The following is a 27,647-nucleotide window of genomic DNA, read 5'->3' on the forward strand; positions in this document are numbered from 1 at the left end:
GGGCACTGGTTGGGTTGGTAAATGTGTTCCTCTCCTTCCAGTAGCATCTGCCACTTCATCCTCCTTTCTCCTATGTAATTTCCCTTCCTGTTTGTGTCCCTTCTATAATTCCTGAGTCCTCTATGGGGGAAGGTCTGTCTCATTCTGCTTCATCCCATTCCTATTGTGCTGATTGTGTTCTTAGCTCATAGTAGGTGCTCAGAAATACATATTAACATGAACGTAAGTAGAACCATGGACGAGGAGCAGAGGGGTAGTCTGTACCTTGGAATGACTCTGAGCCTCAGTTTACCCATCACAAAACTGTCCCTAATAACCAATTTCTCAAATACCTCACAGGGTTTTCCGAAGGCTCAAGAAAGGGAAGGTATGCACAAAACACTCCAAGAGATGGAAAAACAACAGAAGGTAGATCTCCCCAGCCAAAAGGTTGCAAAGACCTGGTATGGGTCCTCAATGCCTGGAGGATGAGCAGAGGGCTGGAGGACATTGGCTATAATCACTCCCTGAATGCTCTGTTTAGATGACATGTGGGAGATTCAACATCCAGTTGAATTTGAATGCTGTGTGATGAGAGACCAATTGTGGACCTCAGCTAAGCCAATTCAGGATGGGCGTGGGGCAGAGTGGTATGACGAGGATGACCTATACAGATTGAGAACAAAGAGGAGCTCAAGGTGTTTGAAACAAACATGTCCTCAAAGCCTCGTGAAACTCTTATTCTGGCCTTAATTCTTGCTTGCTATTCTCTAGGCCACAAAAGATTGTCCACCAGTTACTATAGCAACAATTCTCCTCACGAAGTGCCCATGTTAGAATGGAGATGGAAAAGTCTTTCTTATTAAAATCAGAAGAAAGAACAAGAAATTAAGGTTTTGATATACTTGCCCTCTATTCAAAGCATCCCTCCTTTTATGAGAAAAAGAAACAAACAGCTGTTATTATTACACAGACACTTTGAATCCCTAGCAGTTAAATTTCCCACCTAACATCTCAGACTAGTAGAGCCTAGATTGGTTTGACTACATCTGAAATGATGTTGTGTCCTAAAGAGAAAACAGTAACATAGGAGATAAGGGACCACAGGCTGGGTGGTGACAGCCTTGTCAACCTTTAGGCTACCTTTATGTGGGAGAGTCCAGCCATACTAAACCCATGTCAAAGGAGATCTTTATGGACCATGAAGCCTTGCTGGGTCACCTCATCAATCCTTTCTTTGGCTCCTAGTGACATCTACACGCAAGCTGTCACTTGAAGAGTGCCTGTATGGAGTGCTTCCATCATGGTTATAGCCCTGGGTAGGGCAGCCACCTGCATTGTCTAGACAGGTTGAAAAGCTGCTCAGCAAACCCTATGATGAGGACACCTTCTAACTCTTGGGTTTGAACCTGTTATACAGTTTATTTAGTCTCAAAAGAAGTAAAAAGAAAGGCTCTCCAAGCTTGGAAGTGTGTGTGTGTGTGTATGTGTGTGTGTGTGTGTGTGTGTGTGTGTGTGTGTGTGTGTGTACACCCATGTGCACATATACATATGTACTATGGGCCTTTCCATGGAAACTCAATTCTGCCTCAACAAAGGCTTTCTTTTCAATTCTTAAGCCCTAAGATCTTAGGTATATGACTGAGATTCTACTGCCTTCTCTGTATAAAGCAACCTGGAGACCCAGCATAGGGAGGACCTGCTGGTGTAGGTGGCGAAAGGCTATTTAGTCAAGTACGTACACAGTGAGTTATAACCCAAGGAGTTTGAAAACACTGAGTCTAGGGGTGGCAAGTGACACAAAAGGGGAGCTCCTCCCCTGCAGAAAAGAGCAAGGTGATCAGAACTCTGCAGGTTGGGTGACAGGATTCTGGGTGAGCCCAGAGCAGAAAGAAGTGAGGGCTACAGGACAACATAACACCCTACAGTCCCCACTGATGGTGACACTGGATTCTTAGAACTGCCCCATGGTTGGGACATAGGCAGAGCCCAAAGCATAGAGGGCAGATTCCATGGCCTTCCCAGACCTGTCATAAAAACCAGAGGTGACTGTGACAGGCTTGGGCGTACATTGGGTTGGGTTTTACAAAAGCGGCACATGGGCTGGTCAGCAGACCCATGGGCACTAGTAGGGGAGGGTGGAATCATCCCACTCCAGCTGGGCTTGCCTGGTGCCACTCTGCCCATGTCTGACTCTGCCCATCCCTTCCTCTTCTTCCTCTTCACTGTCATCAGAGCCACTGCTGCTGGAGCTCATGCCTTCCTCTGCTTCTTCTTCTTCCTCTCCTTCAGTCTCGTCTTCTCCATGCCCTGTTCCTTCATGTTTCTAGATACCAAGGAGAGAAAAGAAGTATGCATCAAGGACTCAGCAGAGGCCATTTGGGAACTGAGAGCAGCAAACGCTGAGGAGTCTTGGGATTCATTTTACTTAGAGCTAAACTCCTCACCCTGCCCAGAGATAGGATCTCTGTAAAAGAGATGTGGTAAGAGGAAACTCAGAAAGTCAGATAAGGAGCTAAAATAGCAGCACATAGTCAAGGAAACATATTAGCGTCAAAGATAGATGGGCTTTTAAACCAGCAGCATCATTTACTGACTTTTTCAGACCCTTCAAATGGAAATTTCAGGTTCTTAACTATTTGCTTTCCAGGGGCAGAATCGTGCTTAATCTTGGTACTTTACTGTCATTGGAAATAGAAGGTCACTTCTAAACCAAAGTGCTATCATTCGAAACTATTCTTTTTGCAAAAGCCAATGTTTATGCCCACACATTCTCTTCCTGTCCCCCTTTGGCATGATTTGTGAGTTTAAAGCACACCCTACCCTTTCCAGTTCCTCTTCCCTGTTTTCCAGCTTTGCAGCGATCCCTGCAACATCCCTTTTCAGGATTTATGCTTTAAGTTGGAAAATCAGGTCATGAGTGATATGTTGCCTTGCGAGGCTTCATAGCTCTTTAGACGGCCTTCTATCCAATTCTGTTATCTTCCAACTGTGCCCTTTCTATAAGGACTCCCTTACTGTAGCCTGCTCTAATGACTATTATTCCTTTGAATGGCCAGCCTTCAAGACTCTATCCACCGAAGCCTCCGCTCTTGCGGTCAGCGTTTTTGAGGCACACCACTCTCTGCTCCTCAGATCACTCTTGCTTCTCACACTTTAAGCTCAGCTCTTTGGGGGATAGGAACGCTCACCACCAGCATCCTTAGAGCAATTGAGCCATGCTGGCATGCTGGGTGTGAAACCAGAGCAGGAGACGAGCTGCTGTTAAAACTGCAACCAAACAGCAATGATCATCTCTATTCTTTGCCTATGACTTCTGATTTTCCTCTGGCCTTGTGTCTTCCAGAATGAGCACCCATGGGAACAAGGAAGGATAGACAGATATATAGATCAGGGCCCTTGCATGGTGGTGGATAGTTTATGCGGGCTTTTGGACAACTGAAATCAAGTGAACGTCAGAGTTGTACTGCCTTGAGTTTGAATGCTGGTTGCATGTATTTGAACATGTTATAACTCCTCTCTCATTTCCCCATATTGGGAAATGAGGGCAACACTTCCCAGTTCCCAGGGTGCTGATGTTTATGGAACATCTGGCACAGGGTCTGGCTTGCAGGGAGCTGATCAAATGACAGGTGTTGTTGTTGTATTTTTCTTTTAACTTATTCTGAGCCTTTAAGTGAGCTCCATAGGCCATCTAATTTGCACTGTTAGCTAATCAAGAGTTCAATATTGAATTCCTGAGTGTTAGTCAGCTCTGAACTACAGTGGGGGTGAGGTACAGATATAGAATGACTGCTTGCTCTATGAAAATTCCAGTTATGTTCATGGGGTAAGAGTGATTCACACATTTAAATTAGAGAACACAGTTCACAGAGAAGTTATGACTTGTTCATGTCAAGAGGACCAAAGAAGCACAGAGATGAGAGGATCACTGGAAATGGACTCATTAGAATAGGAGGAGTCTGGATCCTGGATCGAGGCAGAGGAAGAACCAAGTTGATTAGCAAGAGAAGCACCCCACTCAGAGCTCCCATCCCAGAGAGGATCACCTCCATAGGGTTGACTGTGATAGTCAGTGCAGAGTCATCCCAATCCATTTCAGCCTCCTTGGCAGCCTCAGTCTCTTGGATAAAATGCTGGTGGGCAATTCGGACTCGGTACACACCCATGGCCACAACAAACACTAGCATGCACACAGAGATAATGATGACCACAGTGGCGATGCTCGGGACCACTGAAACAAGAAAGGAACCCAAACAACATGACAATCGAAGATAAAGCTCATTCTTCTGAAACACAAAACATCCATGTTCACAATACAACCTTCCCTCCCAACTCCAAAAAGTAGGGTTCCAGGTCCTCAAGTCTGGGATAAACTTTCATCAGATGTATATCAACTGTTCTACTCACTCTGCTGTGGTAATTGTGGAGAATAAGGGAGAAAATCTCTGTGAGCTTCTACATAGGTGCATAGTAGGCATTCAATAAATGTAGACTGTCTTTTATCCATGGCTTTTCTCAAATTATATGGAAGTTCCCAATGAAACTCAGGCACCATAAAGTCTAGTAGGAACACAAGTACTACCAGGTGGTGACAAAATATGACGAGTGTTCAAACAAAACCATGGGCAGAAGACTTTGAATATGGTGAATAAGTGAGGGGTTCCTGGGAAGCTTTTGAGTTGGGAGCTTAAATGACGAGCATAAGTTTGTCCTAGCCCTTTGTACTAACCTCTGTCATTAGTGATTGTCTGAAATTTCTTGCTTAGTTGATTGACTCCCTGTTGAAACCAAGAGTGTTCAGAGAAAGGGTTTGTAGCTTCTCTGTGGTAGGATTCCCTTCCTCTGAATACCTTTGGATTCTATAGCTGTCCGTTCAGTGACTACTTATTGGGTTCAGTGTCTGAACTGCCATTGAGATATCTTACCTGAACTGCGCTGGATACTACTCCGGGTCTCAGGGTGATGGACAGACTGGAGGAAGGGTGGCTGCACAATAAGATGGTTGACATGTTCCTTATCAGAGACTCTCACTTCATGGAGGACGCTGACCTGAGAAGAGCAAGGAGGGGAGTGAGGAGGCATCCGTGATAGTTCTCTGAGCGAATGAGGGAATGGGCAGGTGGGTCAGGCCTCCCCTAATGATGGCAGGGTACGCTCACCTCTAAGTTGAACTCATTGCTGGTGTAACGCCCATTGAGCTCTGAACACTTGATCTGGAACCTCCGAGTCTCAAGGGAAGTGGGGTGCCAGTTGCGGTAACGGAGGTGGTGCAGTACCTGCTCATAACGGCTCATGGACCCCACACCTGTACCGAGAGACCACAGCTACTGACAGGAGGTAAAAGAAGGGGAGGAACTGAAGACACAGAGGACAGACTGGTGCCACAGGGGTTCTGAATCCAAGAGTAAAAGTCAGAATGCTTGTGGGCAGAGAACAAGTGGAAGTGGAATTCCAAAAACTAAACCAATCCAAAGAATTTTCATGTAGTCTATCTACAGATTGCCCAGAAGCAAGGATATGGAGGCAGTTTACTCACAGCCTGGATTCACTCTAGAAAGTAAAGTCTAGAAATAAACACTTCCACTTGACCCCTAGGACTGCATAATGTAGCCACCCCCAGTTGCTGCCATACTTAGTGGCCCCTGGACAAGGCTGTTCCGAGAGAACATCACTGAGCAGAGGGGCTTTGTGGGGTCCTACCATAGATAGAGTAGCCAGCAGTAGAGTTGGTGGCATCAAGGTGTCGTTGGTGGAGCTCACTGTGGTTGAGCTCCAAGCACTCTTGTCTTGGATCCAAGTCCCCTCCAAGCACCAAAATATCACAGAAATCCAAATTGTGTAGCATTTCTTCCAAGACTGCAGATTTGGGGGCTGTAGTAAAAAAAAAGGGATGCAGGAAAAAAAAACCGGCATAAAAAGCTCTCGCTCATCACAACACCTCCTCTGTTATTGCTTGCAAATCCAGGTGGGTCGGGGGAAGGGAGTGTGCAACCCACCAGCCATGCCCACTGCTCAGCAGGCCATCTTCAAGAAGGTGGCATGAATTAGTGGGGGAAAGTGTGCAACTCAAACCCACTCTGCCACTGAGAAGTCACATATGACTCAGTTTCCTCATCTGCAGGGACATTATAGGTCATAGCTGTAACTTCCATTAAGGGAGAGCTAAGCGGCCCTTCATCAACTTCTTAGCGCTTTTCCCATGTGGATAGTGTATGTGTGCATATGTGTGTGTGTGTGTGTGTGTGTGTGTGGTGTGTGTGTGTGTGTGTGCGTGCATTCGCACATGCATGCATGCATGTGTGTATGTGTGCATGTGAATGTGCATATGCGTGTGTGTGCATGCATACATACATACATACATACATACATACATACATATGTATATGTGTGCATGTGCATGTGCATGTGCATGTGCATGTGTGTCCAGCAGGCTCTGAGGTTCTCAATGGAAGGAACTTCTTTACAGTCTGCACAGGAATGGCCATGAGCAGTGATCACTATGCTTTACCCAAATAAAGATGAATTGTTCACTAACTGTCAATGGAGTCAATAAGATATAAGCCAAAAATAATTGGTAAATTCAAGCACATTAATTAGTTCATAGGCCCACAGAGAAGCACACTAGCAAGTTGGTCAGTCTAGTGGCTTAGGCTGGATGATTTTATGACCTCAAATTTCTCAGTCATATCAATGTAGTGGAATGTCAGACAATGAAAACCCCAGTTTAAGACAAAGGTGATTGTTACTTGTGAGATGTGTGCTGCATGCTAGGCACAGTGGAAACATAACAGACACTAGCATTGTCCGCACCCCATCACTGGGGAAATAGTTGATCAAACAAGTGGGCAGAGTCGCTCAGAGAAACAGGAGGCAGAGGCTAGAGCATGCTGTTCTGACCCTATAAATTTGGAAATGTGTAACTGCCACAGCCATGCCTTCAAATATTATTGGTATTTATAAAAATAGAAATGTTTAAAAAGACATTCAAAGGACAAAATAGTTATTTTACTTTAAAAAATGCAGTGGTACCTGGAATAGTTTTGTCCTCATTGACTGTATATTATTAGAGTTTTCACAAGCCTAGTTTTTTTTTTTACTGTTAGCCAACCGTGATGGTTCTCCGTGCCACTAACTTAAGTATATAAAAATGCAACAATCTACATTAATACTGAGGCCAACCATTGATGGCAATGAATGTGTAACTTCAAATCTCTTCCAGGTGCTTTCTAGCTTCCTGTCAGGTGAAGTTAGGTGATCTTCCTCATGATACGGCCGGCACCGTCACACTAGGCGGGACCATGTCCTGGCTGTCATCGCATGCCTCTTTCCCTACGGCATTATCTTCCACCCATACTTTCCTGGATCCACTGGCTGAAGAGACTACTGCATAAGGCGCTCAGAGGGGGATCATCCAGGCACTCAGAGGGGGAACCATGCAAGTCTGAGCCCTCGAGGATCTCCTGCTCTGGTTTATCAGACAGGTAGTCACCACGAAGAGCTAAAGACTACTGTGAGCTCCTGGGCCAGCAACTGGTCATCTACAGATTAGGAGATGATCTCAGCCATGGGGTCAGGGTGGTGCTGGGCAGAACCTTTCAGAGGTAGTGTTGAATGAAAAGATACTTGCAAGCCGTTCATAACGGGGGTCAGAAAGAAGATGGGTGCAGAAGAGCTGAGTAGCAGAGCAGCACGAAAGCATGTGTGCATGGGGGTGTTGAGTGTGCATTGTGTACTTCTGCATAAATATGGAGGAGTGTGAAGCCATGTGTATAGGTGTCAATGGGGGTGCAGAAGATGACCCTAGAGTCTGTCCCCACTGCGGCTTGGTAGCAAACACAGTTAGCCTCCTCATTTAAGACTCTTGTAAAAATGACTATTTCAACAGTAAGTGTAGAAATTGAAAACTACCAATAATAGCTCTCGGGCACTGGGCCCTGTGCTTTGCATGCACCTCTCATAAATAGCAGGGAAAATGTGGGCCCAGCTAACTGCTCTCTCTTGCATTGTGTCAGCTGCAGTGAAGCTCCCTGCTCCTGGGCTGCGACCAGGGAAATCAGCAGGCCTTCCTTTTTCGGTCTGCTTTTAGCCACAAATGAGGACAACAGAGGAGGGAAGGTCACATGACTTAATGCACCTTGGCATATAACTCAGAAACCACCTTGGCTGGTCAGGTGTGAAATACCAACTATTTTTAGGTGCTCGGGAGGTCTGCCCCTTGAGAACCTAATCACCAGGGACCAGTGTGGTTTAAGGTGGCGGGTAATTGAGATTATTTTAGAAGCAGCTCTTCGGGGACGCAGGTCTACTGGTGGCAGCACATCATTAGCAGTGGCTTTGGATGGAGGAAGAGAGCTGAAATTGTGCTTTTGGAAGAGCGTTCGAAGGATGCCTCTCAAGCAAGCACTGCCCTGTAACGCTGAGTGCCTCAGAGTTGCAGAAGGAAGGCTCCCTCCCTCCCTCTCTGTAGACTTCCCTCTCTCTTGGCTTCTTTACTGCCCACAGCATATGCTCTTGCTTTCTGTGTAACCGTGCGTTTCTCCCCAGCAGAGAATAGAAACGAATCCTTCCCTCAGCAATGGTCCTAATAATGAAACTGGTGGGAATAACAACCTGGAAATCTCCCCCCTTCCCCACGCTCAGAGCTTAGTCATATTGGCACAGGAGACCCAGCCTTCTGCTCTGTAAGTGGTAATGCAAAGCTGGATTCTGTCCTTTGAACTCCTCTAGCTTTTTTTCTAATGATCAGAAAAATACACGCCCACTGAAAGACATTTTTGCAGACACAGAAAAGGGAAGGCAAGCAGAAACAAATGATCTCTCGCCATGCTTCTCGGGGGACGCTGCTGTTAGCACCAAGTACCTTTTCTTCTGGATATCTCTTACATGGGTTCTCCCATCAGGCTACATGGTTACGGCAAAGTCTGCATGTCCCTTTGTTTCACTTACCATAATAGTGGAACAGTGTCTTCCTTCCTGCGTCCTGCCCACTAACATGGGTGTGTTACACTTGGTTAAGCTGTCTGTCCCTCCTCCTTCTGATCATCTGAATATTTCTAGCTTTGTTTGGTTTTTCCTATTATGTATCGTTCTGCCATGGGTGAGCAGTGTGTTTGTCCTGAATTATCATTTTACTTGTCTGTAAAGGTTAATATCTATCCTCCCCATGGCCCTGTGCATACCTGTGCCTGTAGCTCTCACGTCCCCAGAGGCCTCAGTCTTGGCAAAGGTGCTGATGATCTTGATGTCAGGGAAGAGAGTCACTCCTCTGGCACTTTTGAACTGGGCAGCCGGTCTCCAGAAACGCTCTGTTCCCTGGAGGGTGATCTGGGGCTCGATGGCCTGCAGGACCATGATGTAGGCATCCACATCTGGGATGCTGATGCACACGTCTTCCCCAAAGCACCTGGGAAGACATCTGCAGTCATCTGCAGTCATAGCCCAGACCAGCGGATCATTTAAACCATGCCCCAGAGCCACGAGTAAGGGACTGACACTTCTAGTCCTTGCCAGGTGTCCCAACTGTTAGGATTCTCTGAGGATGTCTGCAGACCTTCACATTTAAAGCCACATTACCATTCTAACCACTAATAATGCAGAGACTTAAAAGATAGACTCCTGGGAGGGATGGGACTTTTCTATACTTGCAACACGTAACCATTAAAGCTTTCATTATCTTTTAGCAAAGTAATCAATGGCAGCATTAATTAGGAAGTAACTGCTTGCTTTTGTGCATTAGTATTTGGTAAGGGAATTGCTGTCTGGTTGGCTGTAGTCATCTTACTAAATGAGACCCCAGGGCTAAATTCTCCTGCTGTGGCATATGTATGTGCTCTGTCTCTGTGGGGACAGCACAGGAGTGCACCTCTTCTATGGGTGAGAGCAGCTGTAGTCCTATTATTTCACTGTAGTGCATTGGCACATGAAGGTCTGGGAGGCAGAAATGATATTGCAAGAACCAAGGCTGGGAAGTGGGATAGGTGAGGGTCCATGCCCTGTTAGGCTGCTTCTGGCTGGGTGAATCATTGCTCTGTACTTTAACTTCTTATCTATACACTAGGGAGAGCAATGCTTACCCTACATTACTAATAGTTATAAAGACTCTCAAAAAACTGCTCTCTAGAGCTTGCATCATGTTTTGAGTCCAGTCTTTCTCACTAGACTCACTGAAACCTACATGTCATCGAATGGCATTGAATGTCATCGAATGTTATCATTGAATCCAAAGACTTGGGGGGAAAAGAGTGAGCTTTGCCTGGACCACTCTAGGGATTGATGCTAGAGCCCCAGAGTGGCGACCATCATCCTTCCCGCTGTGGAAAGGTCCCCATAGAAGAAGAAAGGGTCCTTTGTGTAAGTCCCCTGTAGAGATGGAATTTTCTTCTCTTCATGCTCTAGGTGAGATGCCAAGATCTGCCTGCCATTGCAGGTTCCCAGCCCAGCTTCCTGTCTCCCTTGCCATCACCTTCCTGTGGCCTTTGCCATGTCTGCCCAGTGGGTCCTCTCTCCTTGCAGACCTGGAAGGTAGGTCTCAGAGAGGGATGGGCACTGGGCAGTCTCTTCCCTCTTCTTTGCTCTAATTTGGAGCTGACTCAGAGGCGTCATCTAACCTTAGGCCTGTGGAGTGGGAAGGCTCTCTGCACCACTCTGTTGAGTGTTGCTACCCAGGGGCATCTCTGCCAGACCCAGAAATGTAACAGTCAGCAGACTCATTCATTCCTCTACCCCTGTTCCTTTCTCCTGAGTTCTTCTATCCCAGGTGGTCACTGACTGCATTTCCACCTCCTGGGGGTCTCTCCAGGGTTCCCTGCCTAGCCAGCAACTCAAGTGACTCATGAAGACTATAAGCGAGCTTATCTAAGACCTTCAGTAATCTCATTTCACTAGTTGAACTTTGCTCCCCAGGTGGCAAGAACCAGGCTTTGTCTTCTCTTGGCCTTCCTGTAATTAGCAATTCTACAAGTAAACTTGGTTAATTTGATTGAATTTAATACATATTTGCCAAGCATCTACCATGTACCAGATACTAAGCCTTTATGTCAGACCATTTTAGATCTAGCTGCTGGAGAATTTATAGAAAACAGGGCTTTCTAGGCACCAGATTAGATAAAACACAGAAAGCTGGGTTTAAATTGGTGACACAAGATAACATTTCCCTTAAGAACACAAAAGCTGGGCTGGAGAGATGGCTCAGCTGTTAAAGGCTAGGCTCACAATCAAAAATATAAGGGAGAAAAACATCGATCCCTGAAGCACCCTCTGGTGGATGGCAGAATGGAGGAATGTTGAATAAGAGAAGGCCTATGTGCAGAGCAGTATTTTAAAGGGACCTCTGTTGTTTCCTCTGCTGGTTCTAGGCTGAGTGACTTTCACTCACTGGACTTTAGAAGAGAGTCTGAGGCGCCGGACCCCTGCTGTTGGGAACTGCCTGGAGTTGATGTAGGAGACTTTCTGGAGGGCTTGGTTGATGTTCCCAATGTCATCGCCTTCCATCACAAGGATGGACTGTGAAGGGTTGAAGTGATACTGGAAGACAGAAGTGGGTATTATGGGAAATATGGTTAAAGGTTGGCATGGCCTTCCGAAAACTGTCAAACTCAACTAACACCACCAAAATTGTTCTTAGACCTTCTTAAGAACTTCAGGGCCTTCCGTAGGGCTTCTACCCAAGGTCTAAACATTCCTGGAGATATCAATCTGAACCACAGCATGGGATTCTGAAAACCCAGCCATACTGCTCCTAGTAAGAGGTATTTTTGTTTTGTTTTGCAGATAGCTTTTCGCTATATACCCCTGACTAGCCTGGAATTCACTATATAGACCAGGCTAGCCTCAAATTCATAGATTATTAGCCTGCCTGTGCCTCTTGAGTACTGGGATGAAGGGATGAGCTATCATGTCCTGTGATAGAGTTTTTGTGTTAATTTCAATCTTTTATTATTATCATCACAATCTATAATCATATATATATATATATATATATATATATATATATATATATATACACACACACATGTGGATGTATCTGGAGGACAAATCCTGGCAAGGGAAATTTCTAGGTCAAATAGTAGTATATGCTTTTTGTTCACATTGGCAAATTTCCATTGAGTTGTTAAAAGCCTGTGTGCCTCTGCATGTACACACACACACACACACACACACACACACACACACACACACACACACAACTTCCAGGTGAGAGCAAGTACCTCTTCTCTAACCACAGCTGTCTGTATGCTGTCAACCGTTGGCAACTTGGCTAGACTGATAGGTAATGAAGGCCAACTTACATAGTTTTAATTCATATTTCCCTTACTATATAGGATATTGAATATATATTTTAATAGGATTAAGAAAAACTATGTATTCACTTTTCCATGACCTGATTCAATGTCTGCACAGTGATATTCTTGTTCTGTGTTTGGAGATGGGTGTGTCATTGTTGGTGACATTGAACCATGTAAGTCACTTTCATGGTGGTCCTAGTCAACTGATGGGTCTTAGCTACTATGTAAGTATTTGATTGTTGTCTACTCCTTGAAGCACTAGTTTTCCTCATGTAGGTACCACTGGGACTGTGTGCTTTTCTCCTATGGCACTTTCCAAATTGTAGCATGATTTTCTGGCACACTGATGAGGGCTTTTCTCACTGAACACAGGGAACACTCCGTACTGATCCCTTAATCCCAGAAACTAGCCCCAGTGATATGAGAACTCCATGTAGATGGATAAATGGTCTCCCAAGCCTCCATTTTACTTGCATAATCTCCCTCAGTCCACCCAGGACTACCTTCTTTCCATCAGAGCACATCATCACAGTACCAAACCCTGCTTCATTCCCCTTCCTGGGCACCATGAGAGTGATACTTACTGCCTCCCTTGTACCATGTGTTCTAAGGTCACATGACCATACCCAACCAATGAGACGTGAGCAGAAGTGAGGTATGATGAGCTAGGCCAAGGCAGGGAAATGCCCCATGGGGTTCTCTAGTCTTTTTCCTCTAATTCAGCAACATTCAGCCTCTACACTGAACTCTATCTCAACTCTTCTACTGAGTTTAAGAGAAAAACACTTCTATGTGTCAATCTACTGAGTCTGGGGAGTTATTACTACAATAAGTAAGTCAATGTGTATGGAGAATGAAGTCAGCCTTTCCAAGCCATGCTTCTTCTCTGAGGCTATGGAGCATGTTTGAGGGACCACAACATTGGAACTGTCACTTTATATCCAGTGCACATTACACTGGATCTATAACTTTGGATATTTAGTTCCTCTTTCTGGACGTCATTTCCTCATTTCAAACATGAAGAAATGACTATCTATCTGTCCAAAGTTTAGATAAGATTACAAATAGAATGAATATACCACAAATAAAACACTTGGGGCCAGAAGCATTTGAGATTTTATATTTTTTCTTTTAGATTTGAAACATCTGCCCATATATGTAATGAGATGCTGTAGGACTAGAACCTAATTCTACATATGAAATTCATTAGGGCTCATGCACACCTCCTATGCACAGTCTTAAAGTCTGAATATTATATATAATATGTTTTAGTGTGCCTGTAGTTTGACTGGGGCCTGCCAAAGGAGTGAAACTTTCCATTTGTGTTAGCTTATCGGTGCTTATGAAGGTTTTTTTTTTATTTCAGAACTTTAAGGATGCCTACCTGATATAAAGTTTCTGTATTCACAATGTGAACACTTGGGTAATAATCTCCAGTGCTGTGGTACATCCATCTTTGTTGAGTTTTTGCTGGTGAGGCTACTGTGCCTTTGTTGCCTTCCCATGGTCCAACTATTTCCTGTCCCTCAAACCCCTGGGTAGGATCTCTCTGAGCTGTGCCCTCTGTCCATGAGCCTAGCTCTCTTGCTGTAGACTTAGGAGGTCCCAGGTTTATGTGTCACAGCCAGCCATTGGGTGTGTCTGTAGCCGCAGATGACTTCTACTGAGGATGCTCAGCTCTGAATACCAGAGGGTCATAATCAGATCGGAGACATTTTACAAGCCATCCATTCTAGGTCCAAGATTTAAGGTCATCCTTCCAAAAACACTACTTGGAACTCTCGTCTGCTCTATTCAGTGTCATTGATGCTTTGCACAGGTGTGTGGTGCTGCTGATAGGTGTGTGAGAACTCCCAGGGCCTGGAGGCTAGTTTTCTTTAGCTTTCCCACAGGATCTAGGGCAGCAGTAGTATGAAGAAGGATAGTGAGAACTGTAGAGCAGGCTAAGGTTTGAGCCCGGCATGATGGGTGGCTAGGAAGATCAGCAGGTTCCTCTACACAGTGGTCCTCAATCTTTTCAATGCTACGACTCTTTAATACAGTTCCTTACATTGTGGTGACCCCAGCCATAAAATTTTTTTGTTGCTATTTCATAATTAATTTTGCTCCTCTTATGAATCATAATATAAATATTTATTTTTTGATGGTCTTAGGTGACCCCTCTGAAAGGGTCATTTGAGAACTGCTATTCTAGAAAGATGACCTGATAGCATTTCCTAAGCAATGAGCAGAACACATGTTGTCACTGAATCCTCTTGGCAAAAGCTTAGGTTTGCCAGTATGTTGGATTTCCAGCTAACATCCTTCCAACATCTTAACATCCACCCAAGAACTTCCTTCCTACCAAAGGAGGTGAAGACGGTACTAAGCCCAGCTGTCAATATAATTCCTGTAGGATCAATAAAAGCCTACATGGGTTCTCATATTTTTCTAGCTGCAGTATTCCATGCTCTGAGGATATGTCTGTGGTTATGTGGCATAACTATAGAGACAGATGGTACCTGCAGGTCCTTAGGAATCTGTGCTGGGGCAATAGAGAGCCAGGAAGATGCCAGGCTAAAAGATGCCTTCCAGAATGGCGACTTCTCCCAGACATTCAGCTGGCTTTTTCTGCTTCTTTATGGGCTGGACTACCAGTGAAATTGCTATCCACAGCCTGGGCTCCTTGTGCTCCAGCAAAAGGCTGGCCATAGCTTGCTGGGCACCTTGCCATTCCCTGGCCACCCGACAGCTTCTTTGATCTGTACCAAATGGCTCAAAAAGTAAAAGGCCAGTGCCACTAAGCCTGACCATCTGAATTCCATTCATGAGACCCACATGGTGGAAGGGGAGAACTGAATTCCTCAAGTTTTTCCCTGACCTCCATGTGCCTATCATGGCTCCAAATACATAAAAGAATTCAGTAACAAATTGTCAGAAAGGTCTCCTGTGCCAAAAAGGACCTGTGATTTGCTGAGAACCCAGTAGTTGGTACAGGGATGTATTCATATGCTTAGTAAATTAACACACTGCAAAAAGATACATAGTATTAATTCCATTTTATACATGATGGTGGGGCTTTAGGGGTTCAAATACTGTGCCCAGAAACACCAAGTGGTAAATAGTAAATAAATATTGGTGCTGAGAACCTAGGAGCATCTGGCTCTAAGGTCCCTATTCTTTCTTGATCTCCCATGCTGATGATGGCAAGAGTGGTGTCATGAAAATCAGAACAAGCTACTCTTCCAAAATGTAGCTGTTACACAGCATCTTGTGTGGGTAAAAGACAACAGCCACTACAACCCTATACAACAGATGTTGTTAATTTGTGAGTCATCACTCCCTTGGGGGTTCAATGACCCCTTGAGAGGGGTCACCTAAGATCATTAGAAAACACAAATATTTACATTGTGATTCATGAAAGTAAGAAATTACAGTTATGAAGTAGCAGTGAAAGAATATTTATGGTTGGATCAGCATAATATGAGGGTCACATATATTAGGAAGGTTGAGAACAATTGCTGTAGAGACTGAAGTATGCTCAATAAGTAATCAAGAAATATGCATGATTCAGAGGAAGACAGGTAGAGCAAAGAGCTGGTACTAGGCCTTGTGCATGGAGAAATTCCTTCAGCAAGTGACACCTCGCTTCTTTATAAGTCAGCCACACAGAAGGAGGATGGTCACTGGCAAATCAAATGAGAGTCATTCAGAAATGATGTGTGGGAGACACAGAGGGACTGAAAGAAGTTAGTTTTAATAGTGGTCAAGGCCATCTTTTAATCAGAGTTGCTTGTGTGTGGGAAAGAACATGGACTTATTTTGGACAAGTCCCCAAGCCCCAGTCCCCTTGCTTTTGAAATGAGGTCATAATATTTAATTTGTTTTGAGGAGCAGAGATAATGAACGTAAAATAGCCCCCAGTGAGTGCTGTGTAAACTGTGTGTCTTATTAACTTCTCTCACAGACCTCAGGCTCTCACAAGCCATGCCTTAGGGATGGGAAAGGACCATTTGCGGTGACTTGGATAAGAGCAGGTGGGTTGCCGAGAAGTCTCCCCGCAGACCCCTCTCATTTGTGTGACACTTATCTTAGCACCTTGCCTTTCCACAGGCTAGGACTCCTCTGTAGAAATCACTTTGGTTCTTAATTTATAATTCACAAATTGCCTGGCTGTTAAGTCTAGCATCTCTGCTTTATTTGCTCTGTCAAGCCTGCAACTCTCTGCAACAGTGGCCCCTGGGGATGGTTCGACACAGAGCATGCATTCCAGGCAGGCAGTGAGCTGGAGTGAGAAACTGTTGGAGGCTGGTTCTCCATAGTACTGGATAGAAACTGTCCCAAGGAAATACCACATGATGATTAGAGAAGCTTTTCCAGTCTGAAGTGGTTGTATATGCTTTCTCCAATGATATGTGATTTAACGTGCATGTATGTGTATGTCAAAGCCATGCTAAACAAAATCTGGAAAGTCAATATTGCCTAACCATGCCTACTGTATTCCATCCATCTTCCCATTCTGACCCAATATCTGGGGTAGGCACCTTAAACATACATACATGCATGCATACATACATGCATACATACATACATACATACATACATATGTAACCCAAGATTATTCCCTTTTGCTTGATCTTTCAATGGCTCTTAGTGAATGATAGGTAAAAAGTATACCTCTAAATGTGTCTAGGAGTATCCATGATGTGGTCTCCACTGAGCTCTTTGGTCCCACTTTTGTGCCACTGCTTGGGTACCCACAACACTGGCCTTGAGGTTTCTGTTCCTTTCTGCAATGCTCCTTTGCATCTGCTTGGAATGGCTGGCTTTTCCAATCCCTTCTTTCCCCAGGTATAGCCTGTTCTTCACATTTCCTCCTCTTGGGAGCCTTCCCTGGAGGCCATTCAGTCTGAAGTGGGACTGCCTAGCTTCCAATTCTGTCCCAGCCCAACACTAAGTTAAGGGTCTCTTGAGCATCCTTTATCTGTCAGCTCTCGATACCTGGTTGAGAACCTCATGGTTCTTTTGTCAAAGGGAAGAGGTCTTGAGAAGAGTGATGGTCATAAAGCCCTTAGGACAAGCAGTATCTGCCTCTTGGAGGATTTCAGGAAGTGTCAGTGCTCACTGCCAAGTAGCTGGTACCCAAGCAGGTTTATTCACCAGCAGGGCCACTGAAGTATCTGAAGACAGTAAGCTGAGAGCATCCACCTATGGGGACCCAAGGAGTTTTCCTGGTCTCCAGGACACAGAGAGTGGGACATCCTGACTTCTAGAAAGTGGTTTGGGACTATCCTTCTCACACTGGGACCTGGTACATACTTCACAGGGGCCTTAGATGGAACTGACCCTTCTCTTTATTTAGAAGTCAGGGGTCCAGGACCAGTGGGAGTTTCTTAAAGCTGGGTGAGACCAGAAGATAACCCTACCTGTGGGAGAGAAGCTTGCTGGGGCCATAACCGCCCCTCCCCTGCTTCCCAGTAGATGCTTTTCTAAGGACACAGCTCTGATTTCCCAAATCACTTGAATGTTTTTGTTTCACATAAGCAATAAAAACCAATCTTTTCATGTTCCTTCTGACTTCCAGATATTGCTCGGAGGGGAACTGGTTTCACTTTAACAATGTAAGACCTAGTGGCTGTCATATCTGTTTTCCAATTCTACCTCATGTCTGTCTTCTTTTTCTTTCCTCACTTGTGTTTTGCAGTTGTAATTTTTTGTTTACTTTTTATGTTCCTGAAATACATTCCTGCATGCCGCGTTACTGCCTTTAGGCAAAGGAATAGCAAAGCAACCAACCAATCTACAGACAAATGAAGTTTCATACGTCCCTCTAGGCAGACACGGAATGGCTTCAATTGTCTACTCCAAAGCACCTGATTTAGAAGTTTCAGGAGCTGGCATCAGAAGTCCATTCTGGAAGTCAAGGTCACTACTTATTCCCTGTTGAAGTGTGGCCATACCTTAACTGAGGCACCATTGTTGTGAGGCTTCACTGGGAATAACTATTTCCTGGCACGCTTAGGTCTTGGGTAGTCCTAGCCTCATAAATCAGTGTCTGGTCAGAGCCAGTACTGGTGACTTCCTTACCTTTATCCCTCGGCCAAGGCTTTCCAAGGAATTAATATCCAGCCCTTCTTTGCAGGCCTGCAAACAAGAAATCACCTTCTGGCTTTCCATTTTGCCAGGACGGATTGTGAGACTGGCAAGGCTGCCATGGAAAAATTGTGCAAACCGTGGTTTGGCCACTTCACCTCCTGTAAGAACAAGAAATATTGTCATCTGCCTTGAGGATACTAGGTAGGAAGGACTAACACAAAGTACCAAGCCCAGATCACTCACACTGCCTGTGTGTTCTTTAAGCCTAAGGGATAAAAACAAACCTCTGTGTGTGTGTGTGTGTGTGTGTGTGTGTGTAGATGCTGAGCACTGTGGGAGCTTGGATCTGTTACCGTGCCCTTGTATGGTTTCCCTATATGGTTCTAAATGGTCATACTGCAGCTTCATTAGGAGCCACTCCCATCTCCTCCCTGGTCTCCAAGCCAGGCTTACCTTGAGGACCGCTTATAGCCCACCTCACCTAGATAGCCTTTCCTGGTATTTTAACTAATTATAGCCTCCATCCTCCATCTTTGGGAGGACTACATGGACAGATCTTGCTTGAAATTTTGTTCAGAAAGGAAACAGAATGTGGTGGGAAGACACATCAGGTCCCCATCTTGATAGTTTCCAGGAAAGGCTTTGAAAACTTGTTGGGCCCCCATGGCTCACAGGATACTTTTGTCTCTCCTAGCTCTGGTACTTTGTCAACTTAGCGAGTGGCTCTTTCTACTGCCTAGATACTGGCTTGCCTGGGCCCACCTTCACACCTGTTCCATTTCACTTACACTTGTTCAGCCCCACCCTGCCCTCCCTGTTCCCCAGATTAGGCAAATTTCACCAGTTTTCAAGGTCTCTTAGATTCCCTGTCAATGCTATTTCTTCAAGCTTTATTGAGTCCCTGCTTCTTAGTGTCCCAGCCTTGAGTCCCACTATGCTCCAGGCTTAGAGTGTGGATCACTGTTAGTTGGTTTTATTGCAGCCCCATCCACCTGGCATTGCTGGAGAATTGTTTCCGTGTATGTGTTGTCCTCAGTAGCTTAAATGGTTATCATCTCTCCTTGGTTACAAATTTTAACCTTCTACAAATCTTTAAAAAAGATCAACTGGTGCCTAGTACTTGGTCGGATGCCCCTAGGGAGTCTTATTTAATTGGTATGGGGAGTTTTAAAAGCTTGTTGGGTAAAGCAGATGGGAAGGCAAGGTTAAGAAGCACTGAGCAGCACTGAGCAGCGAGCTTCTCCACGTTGGTCCTTTTGCATACTCCTTATGTGATCTCTCTCCTTGATGCTACCCGCAGGCTTGCTCTTTGCAAGCTGCTATAATTTATTAGTTTAAGCCTCTCTTTCCTGGATAGCAAGGATGACTCATGCATTATTCATTTTAATGAAGACAATACTGAGCAAGTAAGTATTAGGGGCTGAGGGTGCACCAGACACTATGCATAAGTTGACTCATTTATTCTTCTCAAGAACACTTGGCCTCTTGTGTCCTCTTGGCATGCTATACTCTGCCTGGCACACAGCAGACACTTTATAATTGCCCGTTGAATTGGAGGAGATGATGTGCCGAATCCCATCAGAGTCATCATGGGCACGGCGGTTCGTTCTCACCCTTTCCTTCTTGCTAAGGCAGCCCTGAGGCCTTGGGCACAGATTGACTACTGGGATAGAGTCTAAGCAAATTATATTATACCATCGTTGTTCCAGTGATGGATTCAGGGGTGGGTCTGAGCCAAGTTCTAAAAATGAAGCCAATCAGTACCTGGCATTCAAAAATCTACAATTACGGTTCAAGAATATGCATGGGACCAAATTTAGGCTACCATCATGAGAGATGATGACTGGTAGCTTACACACGAAAGCTTCTATTTTGTGCCTCTCAGAAGGTTTTCAATTAACTCTTGTTGTCTTTCTATAGAGAAGCCACAGCTGCATAAGCCATCTTTCCATTAGACTGGGGGATGGTAAGGACAATGCAGAATGTAGGGCAGAGCTAGAAGAGGCACCCGGGACCAAGTAGGACCAGATGTAGCCCCACCGCTGTGCCTAGGGATCCTCTGCTTCAGGAACAATCTGTCTTTATGTGTTAAACCATTTTGCCCCATGGCTTGTTTCCTGGCCACATAAGGATTCTTTGCTCTGAATCTAAGACAAGTCTTCTGTTTAATGCTTGGTTAACAGGGAATTCCAAAATAACCGTGGCTTTGAGGAATGGCCTGAGATAGCCATGGCCATGGGAGGACGATTTGGGATTTTCTGATCTAGATGCTTCCTTGGGGATAACACGTCCCTCCCTAGCATTTACATGTTCATACTCTAGTGGTGGGTCGGACGCCAAGTGCCTCCCAAAAGAGGCTTCCATAGTGAAGGGTTGGTCCTTTGTGTTCAGATAGTGAACTTTAGAAAGTGATTGGGTCATGAGGTCTCTAATGAAATCGTTGACTTAACCCACTGAGGAATTCAAAATATGAATAGACTGTTGGGAGTTGACAGAACTGTGGAGGATGAGGCCTCATTAGAAGATGCAGAACACTCTTATCTTTTCCCTGGATGTCTTAGGAACAACTCTACTCCATCACACCCTTCCACCAGGATGTTCTGCCTCACCAAGGCCTGGAAACAATGGGGCAGGCTGGCCCGAGTCTGAAGGCTCTGAAGGCCAAGATAAATCTGTCCCCATGAAAATGTTTTTATTTTTGAGTATTTGTCATAGCAGCAACATGTCTGACTTTTTAAATTCAGTTTCACTGCTTTTCTTTTTTCTTTCTTTTTTTATTGGATTTTTTAAATTTACATTTCAAATGTTATTCCCTTTCCTAGTTTCCTGGACATAAGCCCCTCATCTGATCCCCTTCCCCTTCTTCTATAAGGGTGTTCCTCCTCCCTAACCACCCCCTTCCCCCTGACATTCCCCTACACTGCTACATATGCAGCTGGAGCCATGGGTCAATCTTTGACTAGTGGTTTAGTGCCTGGGAGCTCTGGTTGGTTGGCATTGTTGTTCTTATGGGGTTGTAAGCCCCTTCAGTTCCTTCAATCCTTTCTCTAATTCCTTCAATGGGGACCCTGTTCTTAGTTCAGTGGTTTGCTGCTAGCATTCGCCTCTGTACTTGACATGCTCTGGCTGAGCCTTTCAGGAGACAGCTATAACAGGCTTCTGTCAGCATGTACTTCTTGGCTTTATCAATATTACCTAGGTTTGGTGGCTGTGTATATATGGGCTGTATACCCAGGTGGGGCAGGCTGTGAATGGCCATTCCTTCAGTTTCTGCTCCAAACTTTGTCTCCATATTCCCTCCTATGAATACTTTTGTTCCCTCTTTTAAGAAGGACTGAGGAATCTGCACTTCTGTCGTCCTTCTTCTTGAGCTTCATGTGATCTGTGGATTGCATCTTGGGTAGTTCGAGCTTTTGGGCTAATACCTGTGACTGTATATCTAGATATCTTTTTTGGCCTATAGAAAAGAGGATGAAGGCTTGAGTGTGAATGATGAAGGTGCTATCCAGGTGCTCATACATTTCCTGCTTACACGTGTCTCTACCTTTGAGTAGCAGAGTCAATGAGCATTACTGCCTAGGTATGACCTGCGTCCCAACACCATGAGCAGTCTCAACATATAGCATCTCTTTGAGTCTTCATGAACCCCCTGGGAGACTAGCACTCATATAAGCACCTTTGATGATAGAAAATGCCCCCACATGCTCACAGGTAATTGTACCATTAGGAGGTGTGGCCTTGTCAGAGTGAGTGTAGCTTTGCCAGAGTAAATCCAGAGTAAATGCAGCATTGTTGGAGGAATTCTGTCACTGGAGGCAGGCTGTGAGGCCTCAGATACTCAAGCCAGGCCAGTGGGCTCATGGTTCTCTTCCTGCTGCCTGCCCATCCAGATGTAGAACTCATAGTTACCTCTCCAGCACCGTGTCTGCCTGTGTGCCACCATGCTTCCTGTCATGATGATAATAGACTAAACCTCAGAGCCATAAGCTAGCCCCAATTAAATATTTTCCTTTAAACAATAGTTGCTGTAGTCATGGTGTCTCTTCACAGCAATAAAACCACAAATAAGATAGCACCCATATTAATAAAATTTAGGTTTGAAGTTGTAAAATAAGTATATGTCCCTACACTCCAAACATCTATCTTTCAGCCTTCCTTATTATCTCTCTTGGAGTCTCCATCTCAAAGGCCAATGATTGTGACAGGCTTGGCTAGCAAGGTATCATGTTCTGTATTTTCAACTTAAGAATCTAAGATCTGGGATATGCCCTGCGTATGAGTCAGAAGTTTCTAGGAAAGAGATTTAGTTAGCAATGAGAGACATGCATAGCATTTGAAATGCATTTTACCCAGGACTAGATGTGATGTAAGATATTAAAAATAATAGATATACTGCAAAGTTTCTCTTTTTAATATTGAAGATGTCCACATGGGCCACACAGCTCCACTGTCAAAATTTAGGATAATCATGGTCATGAATCATTTTAAGAGAACAAAAACATCTCAAAACGTTGTTTCCAGACACGACTTTGGATTCCTTAGACTAGATCAGCATTTCAAAAACATTTCCTGAGTGTCTAGTCTTATGTTAGCTTTAGATAATTCTAGGTTGTGGGCTGGAATCTTTAGACTTTATATTGAGTAGAAACACTAAGTTAAATTAAAATATAAGAATTAGATGTTCTAAGATAATCAGGAATTTTAAGGTAGCATATGATTAATTTCTAAACAATATGTTTACTATGTCAAAGGGAAAGATAGCTATTAATGGGTCCTTGAAACCCATCAGGTTCTCTCATAAGCTATTTCATTAATCTTTAAGGACAAGGCAATCTTGGAGATCTTAAGATCTATTCCTTATATTTTATTGAATGTTTCTTTCATCTCGCTTTCATTTGTGCATGAGTCTAGTTTTGCCACAGGAAAGGCCACAGAAGAACCCTAAGCTGAATAGCTATCCAAGTATGGATTTCAGAGGCATCAACCCTTCAAAGGTCAAGGAAGACCTGACAGTTGTCTACCTTTGGGAGGCTTAGAAGAAGAGACTCTAGTTTACTCCAGGTGAGGTAGGTTGGGGAAATAGAGAATAAATTACAGAATAGAATCACATATAGCTGCATATGTGATATCTGTATTGTGCTTGGTAGACTGTCCACAGAGGGACACACACAGAGAACAAGAGAAGCACCACAAGTATTGATGGTGGAAGGCAAGGAAATGTCAAGACAGCTATCAATCCTAAAGGACCATTAGTGACTGAGGACCAAAAGATGTAGAGGAACATCATTTCAATGAATAACCACATGGAAAGGTGGCCAGTTCCACATTACCCTATAACTCTGTATTCTCACCTCCAGACTCAACCAGCCATTACCCAAGGAAATGGAAAAAATGCCAAGTCTGGGGTGGTTAATGCTCTCTCATTCACACGGAATGAAGCTTGAAATGAAACAAAGATGGGTATGGAAAAAACCATTTTATTTTTATGTGTTAAGAGTGTGACCTGATACATGGGCAACTCTTTCTACAAGAGAAGTTTACGGATAGGGTTTGATAACTTTTCCAAGGTTACATCCAAGGAAGACTAACTGGAGGTGCACAGGTTGAGACTGATATGGTGCTGGCAGTGGGTACCCAGTTACGCTGGCTTCTGCAGACACTAACTGACTTCAGGAGCAATTCTCAGGGTTGGGAGAAGAGGGCTGGGAAAGCTAGTTGTTTTGAAAACCAGCCAAACAGTTGGTTCCTCCAAATCTGTGGTTTTACTTCCACTGACTTAACCAACCACAGACTGAAAATATCTAAATGATACTAAAGATACTAAAGAATATCCACTACCCATTGTCCCAGCTCTGTCTCCTGAGAGGTGGGGGTCTCTCCTCTGGAAATGCAGCTGTAAGAGAAATTCGAAGTAGACGACCTATGTAAGGTGAAGGCACCGAGTCTCCATCTTATGCACAGGTATCAGGAAGCTACTGTCTATCCTGCTATCTTTCCCTCTCCCGGTGAGCCTAAGAAATACATGGGAAAGAGAGGAGGCTGTGCTTTCTTTTGCTTGAGTCGAGCACTGCTCTTTGCAAGGCTTGTGGATGGGGATGCCCCTCAATGAACGCAATTTCACGGATGGTCAACTATCAATTTTGAGCAATGCAAATGGCCAGACTGTCTAAAATCTTGCTTTCTCTTTTTCTCCTCATTTCAGTGATGGAGACACCCATGGAATGCAAAGACGAAGTGAAGTGTGTAATAGACCCTCACGAGCTGCAGCTTTCAGACTATATGCACATAACCCCAAAGGGGGTTCACAGAGCTCTAAGTTGCAGGTGACTTGCAAAGAAAAATGATCTGTCACTCAGGGCTGGCCATGACACATTCTCATCAAGCTTTCTTAACCCTCTTTTTCTAAAAGGAAAAAAAAAAAAAAAAAAAAAGAATCCGGAGTGTACCGTTCTCTTGCTTTCACAGCAAACGTTTAAATGACACCATAGAGAACAAAACATATGACTTAGGATTGACCCCAAAAGTCAGATCCCTGAAACTGAGGACCTAAATTGATAGAGTCACAAGGTTGCGCATGTGTCATCCACAATATTGATTTCACTCTCCAGACAAAGAAATTGAGAGTCTTGAGTGGCAGAACTGTCAGCGGTGGCAAGGGTCTAGAGTTCCTTTCTACTCGCTGGAGCCCAGCCTTTTCCTATGACAGCCTGATGCCTGATGGCTCTAAAGTCATCTTTGGGTCTTAGCTGGACTTCGTCAGGCACATCTGGCAACTGATTTGCCCTAGATTCTAGCAGCCTCTAGAGTCGTCTTTGACAGTGATAGTTCTGATGGTACCTCGATACCTTAAAGTCCAGGTGCTATGCCACCTGATACAGCATGGGGTGTGGGTTATGCCCAGGCTACACATTCGTTGCTGACCTAAGGTGCTCAGCACAGTGCCTAGTGCATGCCAACAACGTATACATGGCGGGTAGGAGTGGGGGTGGTTTGTGCTGTTTCGTAAATTTGACCTTGGCCTCCTTGTAGAAGGAGCATCTGTGAGAATGAAGTTCCATAAAGATTCCTTAGGGAGGAAATGCTGCCTGGATAGAAAGTCGTCTATGCCACTGCATGCCTTCTCTTTTTTTTCAGAATCTGAGACCCGAGGGATGTCAAATAACTTGAACACAGACTTTATTAACAGAAATTTGTATTAAATTAGACCAAGCTCATTAACTGGAAGGATGTAGTCCAATTGTCTGTGCTGATTCTAGACTCTAGCAGGGGGGAAAAAGACCTGGAAATGTATAAATCTCAGGGCTGCACGTGGCTCCAGGTACATGTGAGGCTGATAAGCCACCGATTACAGCCCTTGGGCTATGTCTGTCTCTTGATCCCCTTGAAGGCCATTCTTCTCTTTGTCTTCACTTCAAAGCTCCAATGAGTGTCTCGTATCTGTCTCCATTCAACCTCCATTTTTTAGAAAAAAAAAAAAAACTTCTTTGTCTCTCATTGTTTTGTTAAGTGGAGGATAGGACTCAGACAGGCTAGGGCCCAAGATGGCATAGGAGGAGTCTTTCCTTATCCAAGGTCACGGACATCCTTAGGAATGGGCTATCAGGGCTGTATATTCTAGAAGGGCCAGGATTTCCTGCACTGGAGGAGGACATCTTGGCAGAGACAGGGATTAGTGGTAACAAAAAAAGCCACAGTGGGGACCCTTGTGCTGAAACACATCAAGGAGGATGGGGGTCAGACATGGAGCAGGGTGATGTATTGCTGAGTGTGTCTCTACAGCTCTTCAGACACAAGCACTTGATAAAAAAGACCACCTGCCCCGAGATACCTAACTCACAAAAGGGAAGTCAGAGACAGTCTAGTTTAGCATGAGATAGATGACCTGGCCTGCTGCACTCTGTAGAATCTTCTAGAAACCTCAAGACTCTTTAAGACACTGTCATGAATTAGGAGCCATCTGACTTAACCTCTCGGCACAAGTAGCCTACAGGACCTGGACAGTCAGTAGATGTAGATACCTAGGATGTGGCTATCAGATTTTTCATAGTATTTGGAATTGAACTCAACTGACTCAAAGTTTTATTCTTATAAGTAAAAGCCCCAAGGAAAAGGAGTTACCTTAGTCTTTAAATGATCTACCATGTTGTGGCCTGCTATCGTTTGAATTTTTCATCCCTGGGTTCATCGGTTGGAAGCCTGATTTCCAGAGTAGCAATGCTGACAGGTAGCCGAACGTTTAAAATCTGAAACCTAGTAGGTAATCATCAGATTGGCCTCTTCCAGTGCTTTGGGTTGGAGTGTTAGCACAACACCTTTTCTGCTCAGATAATCTTTTACCCTTGTGATGCTATTCATCATAAGGTGACACAACCAGGAAGCCCTTGCCAGGGCTAGGGCCATGCTCTTTGGAATTTGTTAATGAAAATGGAAGACTCAAAGGCTTTCCTTGCAATTATGTGATGCCGTGTGTACTTGGCCTCACTGGCGACGTTTCTTAAGTGTAAATGAAGCCTCATTTTTTTAATTACTGGAAAAATCCCAGTGAAAATGAAGTTCCACTGATTGCATGGCTTTCAAATTCGCTAACAGGACACCATTGGCTAATTGGGTCTGCAGAACACAGACCAGCAATGGTGCTGTTGCTGGCTCCCAGGAGAACCCGACAGGCAGAGTCTCTCCAGTCCTTTTCTATTCACTTTGTCCAACCCCAACCAGAAATTTCACAAATGAGAACAAGTTCCCTAGTCTACCTTAGAAGCACCAGAAAAGCGCCCCAGGTTTGCAAGCTCAAGGCAATTAGAGGGGCATATGCAGGGCTTTGTGCTCTGTGTGTAAGCAGACAGTAGAGGATGCGAACTATGGAGATGAGGACTGCTCCACAGGCCATTAATTTCACAGTTCTGCATCTCATTGGAAGATCTTTTGATATGTCCTATACTGGCAGAAATGTGGCTCCCAGAAGAATGTAGAAATTCATAGAAATCCAAATTCCTTAACACGGCAGTAGAGTGTCCTGAGACTTAATTTCAACTTCTTTCTTCATCCTCCCCTTCATCATTCCTGGGCCATGTATATTGCAGCGCTAGGGGAGATCTGAGCATGCTCACACCTACTCTCATTCCCCTCCCCTTCTTTGTGTGGTCTAACTCATTCTGTATTCTAAAGATGGAGATTTGGGCAGCGGGGAATGCACTATTGTGTTGTCATTCCTTGTAGGGAAAGTACTTGAGTGTTCTCCATGTCCCCCCCAAACTTCACAATCATGGTCCTGAATGCTTTTCTATTCCTGTCTTCCAAAATTCTCCT

The 27,647-nt window shown here is 44.5% G+C and overlaps 1 protein-coding gene across 1 annotated transcript in view; it reads right to left on the minus strand.

Annotated features, from left to right (window-relative positions):
* Nucleotides 1-277: 277 nt before the first annotated feature.
* Nucleotides 278-27,647, minus strand: part of Clstn2 (calsyntenin 2) — a 131,980-nt gene continuing 104,610 nt past the window's right edge. Inside the window, exons 8-13 of the mRNA XM_032910066.1 lie at nucleotides 18,333-18,499; nucleotides 11,357-11,505; nucleotides 9,162-9,385; nucleotides 5,683-5,853; nucleotides 4,908-5,287; nucleotides 278-2,305 (exon numbers count right to left, since the gene is read on the minus strand). Of these exons, the coding sequence (XP_032765957.1) occupies nucleotides 5,118-5,287; nucleotides 5,683-5,853; nucleotides 9,162-9,385; nucleotides 11,357-11,505; nucleotides 18,333-18,499 (881 nt within the window). The 3' untranslated portion in view covers nucleotides 278-2,305; nucleotides 4,908-5,117. The remainder of the gene's footprint in view (nucleotides 2,306-4,907; nucleotides 5,288-5,682; nucleotides 5,854-9,161; nucleotides 9,386-11,356; nucleotides 11,506-18,332; nucleotides 18,500-27,647) is intronic.

This window comes from Rattus rattus, chromosome 8, assembly GCF_011064425.1.
Source record: "Rattus rattus isolate New Zealand chromosome 8, Rrattus_CSIRO_v1, whole genome shotgun sequence".
NCBI lineage: Eukaryota > Metazoa > Chordata > Mammalia > Rodentia > Muridae > Rattus > Rattus rattus.